The following is a 16,387-nucleotide window of genomic DNA, read 5'->3' on the forward strand; positions in this document are numbered from 1 at the left end:
TTGATTTCAAGAACGCTTTTTCTCATACTTTAGAAATTTGACAGCACTCACACACAAAAAAAAACTTGACATAATTAATTTCAATTGAAGAAGTATAAACTAGAATGCATTTAATTTTAGTGTTAAAGTAGCAATAAGTTCATAGATTACATTATAATATATCAACTTAATATTGATCTCATTTTTTTTTCAATCTTTGTTTTCGATGTATCTATCTACCTATCTATCTGAATCTGAATCTGGCGTTGCGTTCGCGTTGCGGTTGAATGGGTTCAAGCGATCTTCGATGTCGCCGATTGCCAAATCTTTTTCTGCACTCCCATACGATCATGTGATCGTGTCATTAAACCCCCATAAGTCCTCCTCCGAATTTGATATTTGAGACGTCGATGCGATTACAATTGCCACAGAGCACTCTTTATGTGTTGCTACCATACGCACACGCCCTGAATTTGCATAGATATTGTTTGGCGCACTCGACAAGGTCGTTTTGGGGGAGTGTAGTTGTAATCGGGGAAGAATGGGGCTGACCGCTTAATGGGATCGCACTGACATTGTGCCAGCTCCAAAACAATCGAAAGAAAAGCAACCACATTTGTGGCTTACTTAGCCGTGAAGTGAAAGTACATTATGTGTTGCAGACAATTGTTATGCACATTACACACGTACACACACTCTCGAGTGACTTATTTCCATTCAAATTAAAGTCAAATTTATGGGTACGCTCATTTCTCGGCTCATGTGTGCATATAGTTTCAATATAAATACGTTTAATTGCCGGAATGATTGATGGAATAAGTGCAGATTTGCAGCGTCATGTTATGCAACGATTTTCGGCTACTCTTTAGGTGTTTTTTCTTGGGTTGGGCTACTTACTTACGTTATAAAGAAGGCAGACAGACAAAAGAGCTCGTCATATTCAAATCATTGTGATACAATTACTTTGCCGGCATGTTGAAATGCCTGATCCAAATTATATCACACTTAAAATATAAATATCAGGTGCAGGCACATGCAAATTTTAAAACCTCATAATACACACACAATTCTTTTCGTCCAATCAAAGTCACTTTTATTTATTAAAACATTCTGTATACCTATTACATTCCATGACTAGAATCACTCGTCATTAACACACCTGACGGCTGTTAACTTAGAATCAGCATAACATCAACATAACTATAAATCAAAGTTCCTGCTTATTTAGTTTACTTTTCTTTTTTATTTAATTAATTTATATAGATTTTACTATTGCATATGGAGACAATAAATAGGTGGAGGCGGAGTTAATTTGTGGGTGTTTAAATTGTAGACATATCATAAATTTATTTCGATGCCAATCGTTTACCAATCCAATTTATCCATAAGCTTGTTAGTGGTTCACAATTCCTTGTCGTTCTTCATATAATTTATTGAGTAAGTTAAACAGAATTTCATAAAAATCCGCTAAATATGTTAGGAGATAAACAACTGTCGGTGCCAACTGCAGCACATGTTGCTGGTGTTTTGATGATGTTGCTGCTGTCGCTGGTGTTGCTGCTGCAGTTTCTAGTACTCGGTGGCACCAATAACGCTGTACATGAGACGATTGAAGGAGCCGCTCTGGCGTATGTTCTCATCGTGGGTGTTTACCACCTGTGAGTTAAATATATATCATTAACATTCAGTTAACAGTGGCGTAACAGAGCTACTTACATTGTACGGCGGCCGGGATACTGGCGCTGAAACTGGTTTCTGTAAAATCATTCGAATGAAATGGATAGATAAGATATAGCTTAATAAATTTGACAAATTTCAGCAAATTTCGGTTAAAACTTATCAAATGCAATCTCCAACTGTTATGAGCTTTTGTTAAATGTTACTTTAAGTTAGAGTGCAAAAAAAGATGTGTATGCTTGTGACTTGGAAAATATACACAAATATGGAGTTAATGGATGTTTAGTGTAGTTCGATGCCAGCAGGTGATCGACCAAAAACAAGGTTAGTAAATCTACTTCGTCGTTACAGCGCGTTAACATGCCGCCAGACAAGGACACACAGACACACTGTTGACTAACATTCGGTTGGTTCAACTGTACGCGTTAACATTGGCACAGAAAGAGAGACAGAGCGAGCGAGATAGGAACAGAGAGAGACAGATAGACTTTGTACAGGATGAGCTTGAGAATCGAGCGATATTGTCGGATGCCTTCACATAGAGTTTTGACTGAGGTCGGTTTGATTGAGAGATTTGCTTGATTTGATTTTCGAACGTTTGGGCACGATCTTACCTTTCCTGGAACCAATCTATTCGGCTGATAGACCTTAGTCTGCACAGGAATGGTTACTTCCTGTGGCGAGGACTGGCCATAGTTGCTGTAGCCGCCCTCTTCTTGAATGGCTCTGTAGGTATCGCTGTTCCTGGGATCGTACTGGACAGTTTTCTTATAGCTGCTCGAGGGCAGTGGTCAGTGATTCGGGGTTTTGCATTGAGATCGTTGAAAGCGCCGTTATTTTGGTCAATTGTTCGTTGGTTTTTTGTTTGGTGTTATGCAAGTTTTCAATAAATTTTATTTTTTAAGTCGTTTAATTGTTGTTGGTTAATCGAGATTCATAAAAAATATATTGGTTTTTTGTTTTTTTGATTTTTTTTTACATCGGTTGAGTAGCGTGAGACAGAGTAGTGAGAGAATAGAAAGAGAAAACAGGATGTGCACAAAATACGTTAGAATTATTTTGTTTTGTTGTAGTTGTAGTTTGTTGTTGCTGTTGTTGGTTGGCAATCGAGTGCTTCGTAGTCTTAAAACTGCACACTCCTCAAACGGATTGCGATTAATAGGAAACTCATTAACAAATTCCTTACAAGCTAGTTATTAAGAGTAATCGAACAGAACTGCATAACAAGGTGTGAGATTATACGATAATATATCATCGGATGAGTTGAAGCCGGGATGAGATCGGGCGGGATTAGGTGGGGTGTTAGTTAGTTTGTATGGTTAATACTGGATGGGTTGCGATGGGTGTAGGAACTTTCAGTGCTGTCTCTCAAACAGTTCGTAAATATAATTCAGCAAACGTCTTTTAGTTTCGGATTAGTCTTATTTGGGGGTCAGGTGGTCGGAAAAAGGAGGGGACTTTCAGCAGGGGTCTTGGGAAAGGGAAGTTGGCTCTTTGTCTAGTAGTATTGGGTATAGTTTTTGGCTACTATTTCATTGATCATTTGTTTTGTTGATAAAGTAGTTGCAGTTGCTGTTGGCGTTGCTGACGTTGTTGCTCTGCAAGTTGGTCTTTTTGCTTTTGTTGCTCCAGGATTTTACGTTTTTGTTCCAGGAAAGATAGATCGATGAAAATTCTAACATTAATCGTGCAGCTAAGTTCTAAATATATCAGGGTCTAAAAGCTAGAGAGGTTCGGTTGTTTTTGTGGGGTAGGGTTAATCTATAAGAACAGCACCTGACCTACCAAGAAACCCCTTCCCGATGTACCTGCGCCACTTTTGCCATACCTTTCAGATTGTAATAGCCCAAACGAGAAAGCCTCAAGACAAACAAAGTTCGTTGGGGGTTTCGGTGAAGATAGTTTCCAGAAAGACACGTATATACACAGTAATGTTTTCCATATCACAAACTCAGATCAAGGGAGCTTTTCATTGCAATAGGAAGGTTTGGGAGAAGATATAGGAAACACATATATATAGACAGCAGAGCACATGCAATCGGGTAGTTGGACTTGTGTCGTGTTGTTTCTGTTGTTCTGACATAGATATTGCATCTGGGGTTTTAAAGACTTTATAGTACAGTTGTTGTGGTTGCGGGAGACAACAATAATCGGGGGTTATGCTGTACAGACAGGCGGGGAAAACACGGGAAACATGGTAAACATTCCTCATATTCAATTTGTCTCAAGGCAAGTTTAGGTTCAATCTCAGGATCTTGCCCGTATGCTTTCCATATCAAAGTGAGAAGGATTCAATCAAAGAACGAAATCAGGCTGTGCTCAAGATATGAATTTACTTTTACCCGTTAAGTTTCGTTGGCAAAGGACGATGCAAAGGACTGTCCTTCAAGCGATTGCTTTCGCTTGTGGCGAAGCTACAACAATATACATAGAATATATATAGAGGTATATATAGAGAGTGGTTTTTATAACAGAGATCCGGCAGTAGGCGAGTAGTACGTACAACATCTATGGACTGGTTTTTTTCGTTTGTGTGTTCGAATGTGGTGTTTCTCATTTCGTGTGTGCTTCGGTTTAGTAAATTTCGTTTCGACTTTGATTTTGTGGCTTTTTGGGTTAGTGGATTATGGCCGCAGCTTAACCAGGAACCAATTGTTTTGGGTTATGTGGACCTTAGGCTACTCGTAACCGTAATCGTGACTCGCTTTATTAGTTTCAAGCTAATAGGCGCATTTTGAGTGGCTCTCTCTCTGGCAAAAAGAAAAGCTGCATCAAGAATTTCGAAGAGTTCTACGCTGGTTTATTCAAAAATTGCAATATCCAAAGGAAAACAGCGTAAATAATAGGCTTAAATGTTCAATTTGACAAGCGTATTCCAAAATTCAGATATTAGTGGTTTTTCATTGTATCGAGCTTAGCATAAGAGTTTCCAGATGGTACATTTCTGGATGGCAACTTACGGAACTGTTGATCTGATGGTGTCCTCGATGTTGTTGTTGGAGTACAGGCCGATGGGCGAGTTGAATTGCTTGTGGAAGACCTGAAAGTTTAAATTCAGTAAGTATCATGATCGCAAAATAGGGGACCCTTTATCAAATAATTTAATTGTATCTATTTGCATTTTTACCAATTTTGAATCTTAACTAATAGCTTTGTACTCTTTTTATAAAGTATACTTTTCTTTTAGCGTTAGAGTTATACAATTTCGGAAGGAAGTAAGTTGGTAAAACAATTTCCAAAAATATGTAATTTCCAAATACAATAAATAAATAAATAAAATATTGAAAAATGATCAATGAAACACAAATATGAAATATTACTAACAAATTACAAAAAAAGGTTTTATGGTAACAAAAAAAGGTAGAAAACGGTGTTTTTTTTGTAATTTTATGTTATCTAAGTTTGTTAGGATTTTGGGGACTATACTTACGCGGCCAGTGTCGGCCTCCGAACCGACAACCTTGTGCAGCATGGTATCGGCCACGCGCTAAGAAAATAAATAATTAAATTTAATATATAATCTCAATATACATGAAACACAATTTTAATTCAGAATTATAATTTGAAATTGCCCATTTAGGTTTTTGAGAGGAATCTCACCTGCTTCATGATACTGTCATGGTAGTCGTGTCCTGGGTGAGCGCGCACAGCCGGGTTGGGGTAGTGCCTCAAGTAGGAATCTGTCGTGGGCGCATCCTTCTTCACTTTGGCGCCGGGCAGGACCAGAGGAGTTGTTCGGTAGGGCTGAAAAACGCAATGGAACCACACCACACGTGATCAGTGAAGATTAACGACTTTGTTTATGCCAAAACTGCGAAATGGGCACACATTTGACAGCTGTTGTGGCATAATGATATAGTATAAATAAATCAGCAAACGATTACCAGAGTTTCGATGAATCTAGAAATCTTCAGATCTTCGCCCACTGTGCCTAGGTATTAATATTATTATTCTCCTTTGAGTGTGTGTGCATCATTTTTTTTTTTGCTATAGCTAAGTTCCATTTTATGTGCGCCCGTTTATATACTTTAAAAATATCCCACAGTCAGAGCAAATATTTTTAGGCGCTTACGTAAGCGTGTTCAGCGTCCAGCGTTTTGAATGTTCTATCTGCCGCGAAAAGTTTTTATTTTTACCAGGCCGTCTACGAGCGAGTAAGTAATTTAATATCGGCGGGCAGTCGTTTTCAAATGTTGTAACTATACGCGGCTAATCGATAGACGACGATCGGCGTTGAGCAGCTCTGGGCCAGGGTTGCCAGATGGCCAGGCCAGGCTTGATCAGCTGTTGTTCGGGGCGAATGGTTAATGGTTTTGCGCGCTTTTTTAACTGTGATTGGCCAGCTGAAAAATTTTAACGCACGCCTTGGCTCTATTAACTAGTATTATTAACCAACTGCTGACTGATAAACTAAAAACCGCTTAAATGGCTGCCGTACGTCGCTCCACGCGATTAAGTAGCATCAGCAAGGCGGCCACCGCCTCGCCTCTGCCGCAGTCGACGCAGACGCCGCGTCGATCGGAAGTTTGGAAACGCAGGCAGCCGAAAAAAGTGATCGTCGATAGCGACGAGGAGGAGGCGGTGACCTATGACCTGACCAGCCCCGTTTCAGAGAACAACGAGAACCGCAACCTGCTCAACAAGATGGACAAGATCACCAGGCGCAGGACATCGCAGGTGCAGGTGGCTATGGCTCATCAGCTGGAGCTCCCAAAGACGCCACGCAGCACAAAGAAAACAGCCCCATCAGCTGCTATTTCACGGGCCAGACGCGAGCAGGCCAACCGCGAGGCCACCGTCGTGTTCTTGGATAGCGACGAGGAGGAGCCGGAGGTCGATCCGCTCCATGGTTCGCCGCCCAAGCAGCGGAAGCTGCAGCCACTGCCACAGCACCTGATCAGTCCTTCGCGGCTGCTGGACAGGCTCAGCATTGACGAACGCCAGGAGGAGGAGGCGGAATACAAGACTGACAAGGAGCAGGTTGAGGATCCTCTTGCTCTGCAGCAGGCGAAACCTTCCACCAAGCTGCTTAGTAAGCCTCCACTGAAGCAAGAGAAGGCCCAACCGAAGCTGGAGAAACCCCAACAGAAACCCCAACCCAGGCAGCAGAAGAAATCCCCCACCATAGAAGAAACCCATCAGGATAACCTGCCCTCACCTTCCCGCAACAAATACCAAAACGCCAGACGAGTGCTTAACAGCGCCGAGACTCAAAACCTGCCAGGACGAGAGACACAGCTTCAGGAACTCCGAGAATTCTTCAGCAGCCATTTGGAAAGCCAGACCTCCGGCAGCCTCTATGTTTCCGGGCAGCCGGGCACAGGAAAGACCGCCTGCCTATCGCTACTACTAAGAGATCCGGACTTCTCTAAGCGCCTCCAGCGCGTCTACATCAACTGCACCAGCATTGCCAGCGTGGGAGCCGTTTACAAGAAGCTCTGTGCCGAGCTCCAGCTGAAAGTCAGCGGACGCACCGAAAGGGACCACTTGGAGGCCATACAGCGTCATTTAAGAACGGCTAAACGAATGCTTTTGCTGGTCCTGGACGAGATCGATCAGCTGTGCACCAGCAGGCAGGAAGTGCTGTACACGATCTTTGAGTGGCCTGCTCTGCCCAGCTCCAGGATACTGTTAGTGGGCATTGCCAATAGCTTGGATCTTACAGATCGAGCCTTGATGCGACTGAATGCCCGGTGCGAGCTGAAGCCCAGGCTTATGCACTTTCCGCCCTACTCCAAGCAGCAGATCGTAGAGATCTTCAAGTCTCGCCTGGCCGAGGCGGAGGTGCTGGACGTCTTTCCGCCCGTGACGCTGCAGCTGTTGGCGGCCAAAGTGAGCGCAATCAGCGGGGACGTGCGAAGGGCCCTGGACATCGGACGACGAGTGGTCGAGATTGCAGAGCAGCAGAAACGCGATGGCGAAAAGGAGTTCAACATGAAGGCCCTGCAGCTGGAGGGCAAGGAGGCGGTGGAGGCCAAAGAGAAACAAGGTAAGTAACTCTACATAACTTTTGATTTCAATTCAGATTTGGAAATCATTGCTTTTCCCTCTTTCAGACATTATGAAGCCCGTTCAGGTCACACAAGTGGCTGCTGTGCTAAACAAGGTCTATGGGGCCTCGCAGAATCTGGAGGAAGATATCGAGGCTTCCTTTCCGCTGCAGCAGAAGCTGATGTTGTGCACCCTGGTGCTGATGCTGCGCAATGAGCGCAACAAGGACATTAGCATGGGACGCCTGCACGAGGTGTACAGGAGAGTGTGCGCCAAACGCAACATTCTGGCCCTGGACCAGGCGGAGTTCACGGGCACCGTAGATCTGGTGGAGACCCGGGGCATCATCCGCATCATGCGCAAGAAGGAGCCGCGCCTGCACAAGGTCCTGCTGCAATGGGATGAGGAGGAGGTGCATGCGGCCCTCAGCGACAAGCAGCTGATCGCCTCAATCCTCAGCGATACCTCCTGCCTGAACAAGTGACGATCTGGACGATTACCTCTAGGAAATTAGTGTGCCAGACAATCCGCTGGTAAATTGCGCATTTTTCTCATTTTCATTCACCTTGGGGACGAACATTGTATATGTATAAGAATACTTCTTGACGCTAATTTTAAAATTCGTGGCTGGCGCAAGCACTGAAATATTTTGAAATATCATTTGAGGGTCACTTCGACATTTTGCTTTTCTGACTATTAATTTAATCGAATCTTTGGGATTTTATGTTTGCCATAAATTTAAGTAAATGTTGCGCCCATAATCTATTTCTAATCCGATCCGTTGACCAATAAGCTCTAGACAATTCGTTTCCTGTTAGCCCTAAGCAAATAAGAATAAACCAAATAGTTCTGTAATACACGAAATGCAAAAGTGAAAACAATTTCCACTTTCGCTGCGCCACAATTTTTGCGCTTGGGGCGTGCCAAATGTTGGGAAAATCATAGGGAAAGTCTGCCATTGTTTTCTGAAAGGTTTTTCAGATCGTATGAGGCAAATTAACACCAAAGAATACGTGTGGGTTTGTTGGCCATCTCGACATGAAATTAATTTCTTCTATAATCATTTTGTTTATTTATTTGCTGGCTTATTGTTGTTTTTCCTGCGCTCTCTGCTCTAAAAATATCCACCCGTTTGGGTGGTATGAATTACATTGAGCACACAGCTCGGCAAGAGCGCAATGAAAAATATGTTTCAAAAACTCTGGTTGCCTTTCGACGTGTATTGACGAAAGGCGAACAAATGTTTGAATAATAAGCTATTTGCAGAGAGGGGAAGAGAATCGCCAGCCACATATATGAGGGAATATAGCTAAAGCTCTGGTATATGGCGTTCTACATTATCGTTTCTCAATTATATATATTTCTGAGGGAAAAGTAAGATGAAAACCTCGAAAAATACACACGCCTGTTCTGTTGGTTCTGGCATTTGTATTTGAACTTGAATTCCAAGAGCAAATGTTTGACGGTAAAGGTGAAATGTTTCATCTGGATTTGGGCTATGTGCGTGTAGTAAGACGTCTGCCAGGCAGTTGGAAGCTGTCTAGAATCTTTGTTTATAAGCGAGTGGAAAATTAATCACACCATGAGAGGTGTTCGGGTTTTTATCAAAAATATCCAGAACTAAGTGGATTTATCTCGAAAAAATATTTTATTTATATGCTTATGGGTAGTAATCCTTTAGCACTCAAATATTATCCTTAAATATCACACTATTCTTTGTGTCCCTAGATTTTATTATATATTTGCATGATGTTTTCATTTAATTATTTGATTTTTAAGTTCGGGATAGGTAGTTGTTCACTGGTTTGCTTACTTGATATTGAATGCATTCATTGAGGTCTGGCTGCTCCTTGTAGTAGACTGGGGATCCGTTTTTGAACTGAACGTACTCCATTTTTGTAATGTGTGTGTGTGTTTTGGGTTTTAATTTAAACTCCTTTGGTGGCCAGAATTCGAACAAAATAGAAACGAGAGAATATTATAGCCAGGTACAATTACGTAATGAAAGATCACGTCAGTTTTGATTCTTGATTTTGTCAAATAATTTTTTTATTATAATTGCTAGTATTGTTATGTTTATTGGTAACTTGCTTTTTCGGCACGTTTAAATCAACGCAGCAGCTGGTGAGATCGTAGATCGTTTCACTAGGATTCACTACAAAAAGGATGCTCGAGCTCGAGTCTTATTTTGTTGTTTATTTTTCAATATTCCGAACGCAACTGATTTGAAATTTTCAAATGCTGGCGAATTATTGCTATTCCGACTGCGCGGAATTCCAATTTTTTTCTATATAACCAAATCGGTATTGGTTGGAGAGTGTCTGTCTGTGTGAGCCATATAGAAAAGTGAGTGCTGACGGTCAGAGGCCGTTCGACCCACGCACCCATACCATCCTATCCGAGATCTTATGTGTTTTTCTGAGAGAGAGGAGATTTTTTAAATATACAAAATATGTTTTTGTGCTAGTAGCCTGTTCACCGAGCGTAAACTTGAACAACAGCAACAACAAGCCCAGCGTATAAACTTGGACTTGGTGTGATCTATATATTCTTTTCCTTTTTTTTTGTTCCCGCCCACGCGCCTTGACCACCCACCTCCCCCTTTGAACGGATGTTGTTGTTTGTCCTGCCGCCCCATTCGAGAATTATTCACATATAACATCTCGCCTATATGTTTTAATTGCTGCTTTTGTGGAGCAATTTCACATACCATTTTTTTCGCATTTCGAAAATTAGGCACAAATATTTAGCTAACTCGAGGTTATTGTTTCGCCCGAATGCAGAAACATTAATGTTTAAGTCGCAGCCGTTAGAAATTGAGAAATATTTCGCAGATTTGCAGCTATATTATTGATTTACATTTTTTTTTTCGCTGATGGACGATTTGTCAACCTATAATGACAGTTCCAAAGATACCGAACCAAGATCTCATCATTATTGGCATTGGCATTCTGTATTTTCTTGGCTGTCATAAGCAATTGGCATTGGAACAGGGCATTGGACATAACATTTGATGTTGCGATCAGTCCGAAAAAAACACGAGCAGGTGTAATTTGCCTTGAAAGGCTGTAGGAAAAATTTCAAGTTCGATGGAAGCTCCAAGGAACGCATAACTTACATGGAATTATGTTCTGTTTTTCCCATTTCGAAGGTTGTAGTTCTTTCGGCTATCGGAATCTTTTGTGGGGACTCATATACACAAAGAAAAAAAATACTGAACATTTATAAGAATAATCCTTAATATTTTAAAAATCTTTGATACAGATAGTAAGGGTTTGGTTGTATCAACAGAAAATTCAAAAATTAACATATGATGGTATTTTGAGTTAGAATTTTTAAGACTTATAACTGCTTTGATTAAATAATTTATTTTAATTTGTAACATAAAATATAAGGATTACCATTTGTATCAAATTGTATGTGATTTTCACATTTCGGATATTTTAACAATAGATCTATTTTATCTTTTTCTTTGTGTACCCACATTGTATGTTTAAGGAAAAACAACAAAAGATCAATAAACAACACGTCTGATGTTTTTTGGGCCATTTTGTGCCTCTAACAAAGAGGTATTAAGAACACAAATAGAACGCTTTCAAGGTAGATATTAACCACAAATAAGTTGAAGCAAAGTACAATAACCCCAGAAAGCTAATGATGGGAATGGACTAAACCAACTCTCAGCGGAGGTCACCTATTCTGGAACTTTTTCTCGACACCTTTTCAACACTTCTGTATGACAAATCATCAAACATCAAAAAACATATAGGTAAGCACCTTGATTTTTATTTTGGTGCCGCATTGGCAAACAGAAATTGCGACCTTGGCAAGTGTCTTGATTCATTAGCGTCGTCATCTGCGACTGATGGGGCATTTGGAGGCGGGTGGTGTTTTCATTGGACGGACAGTGGATCAAAATCATCGTCTTACACCTCACTCACCTGCCCAAAATACCCGTAGTTTCGAAAATACATTCTTGTTTATTTGCGTCTTTGCCTCTTGGCATTTTCCGCAGAGTTTTTGTGGGCGGGCAGCTCTCTGTTACAGCTTCTGACTTGTTTTTGTTTGATTCCTCGCCAATTTCCACCTGCACACTGCGTCACTGGGCCTTTTCCTGTTCAGCGCCCCAATCTCTCGATCTATGGGCTATATTTAGCGGATGTAAGCGGAGGAACCTTGACCACCAACATTGCTATCTGCTGATGTCAGCGATTGGTTTGGGTATATTCAAATTACAAAAAAACCGTTTTCTACATTTTACACAGTGTTTGACATGAACATTTTCAATAATTACGAACACTGACAATGAAGTTGAACAGTAAAACTAGTTATTTTAACTGTTTTGTGTTCTTATATGAAGAATTTATGATATTGTTTGGGCCTTTAATGATATAGACACAGAATATAGTTTCCTTATTCATTTTACACACATTTTACATTATTATTGCCGAAAAGTATGCAACATTTATCTGCAAACGCTTAGGTTCTTAAAAATATTGTCAAGTCTTTGGAAAAAATTATTTTTGAAAATTTTGTTGTGGAAAAAAAATAAAATAGTTATGGATCAGCGATTGAAGGCCACTTCTTATAATTTAAAAGGTTCCTTATCATATATTAAATATCACTTACCTGATTAACAATGGCGGCCTGCTCCTCATCGACATCCTGTTGATGATCCCGAGTTGGCTTGGGCGAGAACACAGACGAGGGCACCTCGTATCCCCCGGAGGAGTTTAACTGGGGGAACACGGTCTGCGGCAGTGTGTCCACTGGCAACTGAAGGGCCCTCTCAAAGTGGCTGGGTCCGGGCAAAAAGGGCGAGGGACCTCGGTGGGGCAAGAGATCCGGAGTTACCGGCGGCAAAGTGGAGTTGCACCGTGATCCAGGACCCGCCTCTTGGGTGCCACCCTGCGTATAGGCGATTTTGTTATCCCTGGAATTGAATAATATTAATAATTGCCCTACAAGGGAGAAGTATTTTACAAAAGCCCAAGTACATTTCTATAATTTCAACGTTCCTAAATCAAAAGCTTAAATCCTACTACTGCACTTTCATAAATAGAACGGAATCCAAAACGTTAAATATTTATATTAAATTAATTCGATATGTATTTTACAAAATAGATAATTTAAAGTTTTGTCAAGAAAAGTGTTTTTACATAAAGTTAAAAAACAATCGTTGCACAATCTTTAAGACCTGCAAATTATCAGTTTTACTTAAGTTCTTTAAAAAAGTTCATAAATTAAAACTTTTAGTTTAGGACTTAAGTGAGCTAAAACAAAATAAAAATACAAAATTCTGAAATGTTTTCTATAAAATTAGTTTTAAGTAGTTTTTAAGTAGGTCGTAAACTTGGTCTCCATCTCTGACATAAAAAATTAATTATTTAAAAAAGAATATGTATTGTAATTTAAGATTAAACCAATTCTTCTTGAAACACCAATTTTAGATCCAAATTATTATTAATTAATTAATTATTATTAAAAAAGAATATGCATTGTAATTTAAGACTAAACCATTTCTTCTTGAAACACCAATGTAAGATCCAAAATGAAGGTATTATTCACCTCAAATATTTACTTTTCAACCCGAAACATACGGAACTTGTTTTTGATCTCCCGCTTTCCTGTTCAGGAACACGGATTTCCTGGCTCACCTGTGCACCACCAGGCGGATCTCGTTGCCAGCACCGCGGAACAGCTGCTGTGCATCCGCATGACTCAGGTCGCGTGCATCGTACTCGCCGATCTTCGAGATGATATCTCCCCGCAGCAGTTCGCCGTGCGATGGGCTGCCCACTTGGACCTGCAAAAACGGTGGGAAGGTCACTTCACATACACATTGTAAGGGTCCAACCTTGACATAGATTTATTGGGGTGCCTAAATAGATGCAGACAGAATTATGATCGAAAGATTGTGTGCTGATGTTTACATCGCAATTGAGATAAGAGGGGAGGAAAATTTCTTCGGCTATTTTGTTTGCGCCTCAATTAGTTTTACTGGCGTCGCATTTTGGCAAACGCTGCAACGTTTATTGTTGCTGTGCTCGTTTCGCTATTTTGATTTGTTGTGGTTTATTTGGGCGCTGAGAACAAAAACAAGAAAGCGGAGCGGGGGGGCACAAAGGCCAAATTGCTTTGGCCACTCTGCCATCCCAACGACTGTGCATCATTTTGATGAATGGACCACAGCATCGGCGACCACAAGGCGACAGTCTCTGGTTACATAACGCCCATTTACCCTGGTGATTATCAGAGGCGTGTCCAGATCGTTGCCGCCCACCAGACGGATGCCCCAGGGCGTGCCCTGTCCATCGCGCACCAGGACCACCGCGAACTCATGGAGCTTAGGGCTCATCCTGCCTTCGATGTGATGTTGATGACGATCGATCCAGAGGATCCCGATCACTGGCTCATCAAGAACGAGCGGACTATCCCGAAACTATAGTTTATATTGTTTATTTTTTCTGGCCTGCAAGGCGCAGGCGGCGCGAAATTGCAGTCCGTTAAGCGTTTTGTTCGATCGCAAAGCTGCTCAAGTACTAATTTTAAAATACAATTCGTATTCCTTTTTGCAGCAAGCAGCAGAGTCTTGGTATACCACGAGTACACTGCGCCACAAATGTATATCGTACATGGGTACATATATACAACTTATATCCGCCGGCAACGGCAACTACATGCTGAGAAACATGAATTCGATTGGCGAATCCTAATCGTTAAATGGGTTTTCCGCCACAGAGTACTCTGAATTTCTCAGAGAGGTTGTTTTATACTCGGGAAAAATCGGTAGTTTGGTTCATTTTTGCCTCCTCAAGACCCACATTCCTCGTAGGATAACAATGCGTATACTTTATAAGTTTATATCATATTACGCATACGCAGAGGTGTCTCGTTAGTGTAATTATTATGCTCTGTAGAAGAAACGTCACTGGTAGTATTAGTATCTTGACATGTATTATGGCTAAAGCAAATATTACAAGAAAATATAAATAATTATTGTTTGAATCTCTATTTTTAACAAAATAAACTTTGGTATTGTTAAAATGGATCTATTTTTAAAAAATCCGATGTTTAATTATTCGAATAGGAATATTAAAAAAAAGTTTAATTAAAATTAAAGAAAACACCCCCTTATACTTTTAGTTTCAAACCCCATAGAGCATCCAAAAACCACCTTACATTCAAAAGCTTTTCTCCCTCTTTGTTCCCATTGTTCAATTTGATGTGTGCCCTGCATTTGTGGCATTCTGCATTTCGCTGACCACATTTTGGGGCAGCACTTGATCCAGTTGCAGGCTGACCCTGAAGAAATGAATGCCACGTGTCATCACCTAGGCAAATGTTTTGATGAACATGCTTGATGTTCAGAGAGAATTAAGTATCTAGGCATCTGTTTTTCCTCGACATTTTCAGCTATTTTATTAGTGTTTTTCCCAGACTTGTTTGCCCAGCGATGAGGCAACCGAGAGAGTGTAATTAAATTTATTTACTGAGGCGATACTAACACAGCAGAAAAACAACAACAAATTCGCCACTCTTGCCCAATTTAAACATGCTAATCATATCAGATTTTTATTGCATTAGTCAATGGAAAAGTCTACATTCAACGTGACGTATAAGCAATATGCATGGGTCAACGGTTGAAGGACGTTGATTTCTTCTAAACATTCTCGATTTTGGCAAGAATTTTACTTTTTACAGCGGAAAAATCTTTTCCTGCCTTTCGGCTTTCCGTCGATGTATACACAATATATGGTTTGCCATTTAATTTTTCATTTTAAACATTCTGTTTTCGGCACTTTTTGTCTGGCTCTTGAAATGTTTTTACTATTTGCGGCTTGAATTGTTTTCATTTCATTTTCATTTGAAATTTTTGTAATGCTTTTCAGTGACTTTTGCTCTAGATCAGCCCAGAATATGGTATAAAAATATCGTGGCAATGGAAATATGGATCCATCCATCTTTTTGGGCCATTTTACTTGGCCAAAAGTGCAGCAGTGGCCAATTAATTAGATTTGGCTTGACAAATTTACGAGCCGCCAGGGGCGAAATGTTATTGAACTGATTTCTCTGAGACGGCCTGGTGAGAATTGGGGCCACATATACGAGCACACGCGTGCGATGATTGACAAGCCGGCCGATTTAAGAGGGGGTTCTTTTCGTTTTTCTTGGGGTTTTTCTTTGTGAACTCACCCCCACATTCGGTTCGTCGGCGAAACGGACGCGCTTCTTCAGCCCGCTGCTGCTGCGCCGTCGACAGGAGAGTGGCTGGGGCACAAGGGGCGAATAGAGCGGTTGGGGTGGCTGTGGGCGGTAGGAGGTTGGCGATTCGTAACCGGGCACCTTCCAGAAAGCCGGTCGGCTGTATGACGCGGACGCCGATGATCTGCTGGTCGTCATTGCTGGCCAGCGACTAGCGTAAACAAAAGAAATGCTCCGCACATTCGGAAATGTGCGCTAAATTCTACTATTCGAACGCGTCTGCTCACGACTGCGTGTGTGTGTGCACTACTAGGCAATTGAAAAACCAAGGAAAGGCACACGAAAAATCGGTGGAAATGAGCGCATACATTATTATATTAATCACTTGAATGGCATGTGTAAGAGAAAGGGTAGAGGAAGGGAATTATGAATGAATGGGAGGATGTGTTTGTCAGAAAAGGTATGGGAACAAGGTTAAGATGGGTTAATTAACACATTCGCGGGGTTTCATTTTGAATTTCCACTTCAAATTTTG

At 41.0% G+C, this 16,387-nt stretch overlaps 2 protein-coding genes across 20 annotated transcripts; one reads left to right on the forward strand and one right to left on the reverse strand.

Moving 5' to 3' along the window:
• Nucleotides 1–1,046: 1,046 nt before the first annotated feature.
• Zasp66 (PDZ_signaling and DUF4749 domain-containing protein Zasp66) lies at nt 1,047–16,065 on the reverse strand. 19 transcript variants are annotated; one of them, XM_017078774.4, is made up of 10 exons: nt 15,844–16,065; nt 13,305–13,453; nt 12,277–12,580; nt 5,257–5,400; nt 5,087–5,143; nt 4,617–4,696; nt 3,999–4,070; nt 2,271–2,430; nt 1,696–1,734; nt 1,047–1,635 (listed from the first exon to the last, which is right to left on the reverse strand). In XM_017078774.4, exons 1-10 carry the CDS (start codon nt 16,048–16,050, stop codon nt 1,549–1,551), a joined length of 1,299 nt encoding a protein of 432 aa, XP_016934263.2. In that variant the 5' UTR covers nt 16,051–16,065; the 3' UTR covers nt 1,047–1,548. The 19 variants fall into 19 exon arrangements, with proteins under 19 accessions (XP_016934263.2, XP_016934265.2, XP_016934264.2 ...); XM_017078776.4 differs by lacking the exon at nt 15,844–16,065 and adding an exon at nt 13,889–14,180; XM_017078775.4 differs by lacking the exon at nt 3,999–4,070.
• Nucleotides 5,936–8,511, forward strand: Cdc6 (Cell division cycle 6). Its single transcript, XM_017078773.4, has 2 exons — nt 5,936–7,645; nt 7,713–8,511. The coding sequence occupies exons 1-2, from the start codon at nt 6,082–6,084 to the stop codon at nt 8,129–8,131; spliced, it is 1,983 nt and encodes a 660-aa protein (XP_016934262.2). The 5' UTR covers nt 5,936–6,081; the 3' UTR covers nt 8,132–8,511.
• Nucleotides 16,066–16,387: the final 322 nt, after the last annotated feature.

Source organism: Drosophila suzukii, chromosome 3 (assembly GCF_043229965.1).
Source record: "Drosophila suzukii chromosome 3, CBGP_Dsuzu_IsoJpt1.0, whole genome shotgun sequence".
In the NCBI taxonomy this organism is placed as follows: domain Eukaryota; kingdom Metazoa; phylum Arthropoda; class Insecta; order Diptera; family Drosophilidae; genus Drosophila; species Drosophila suzukii.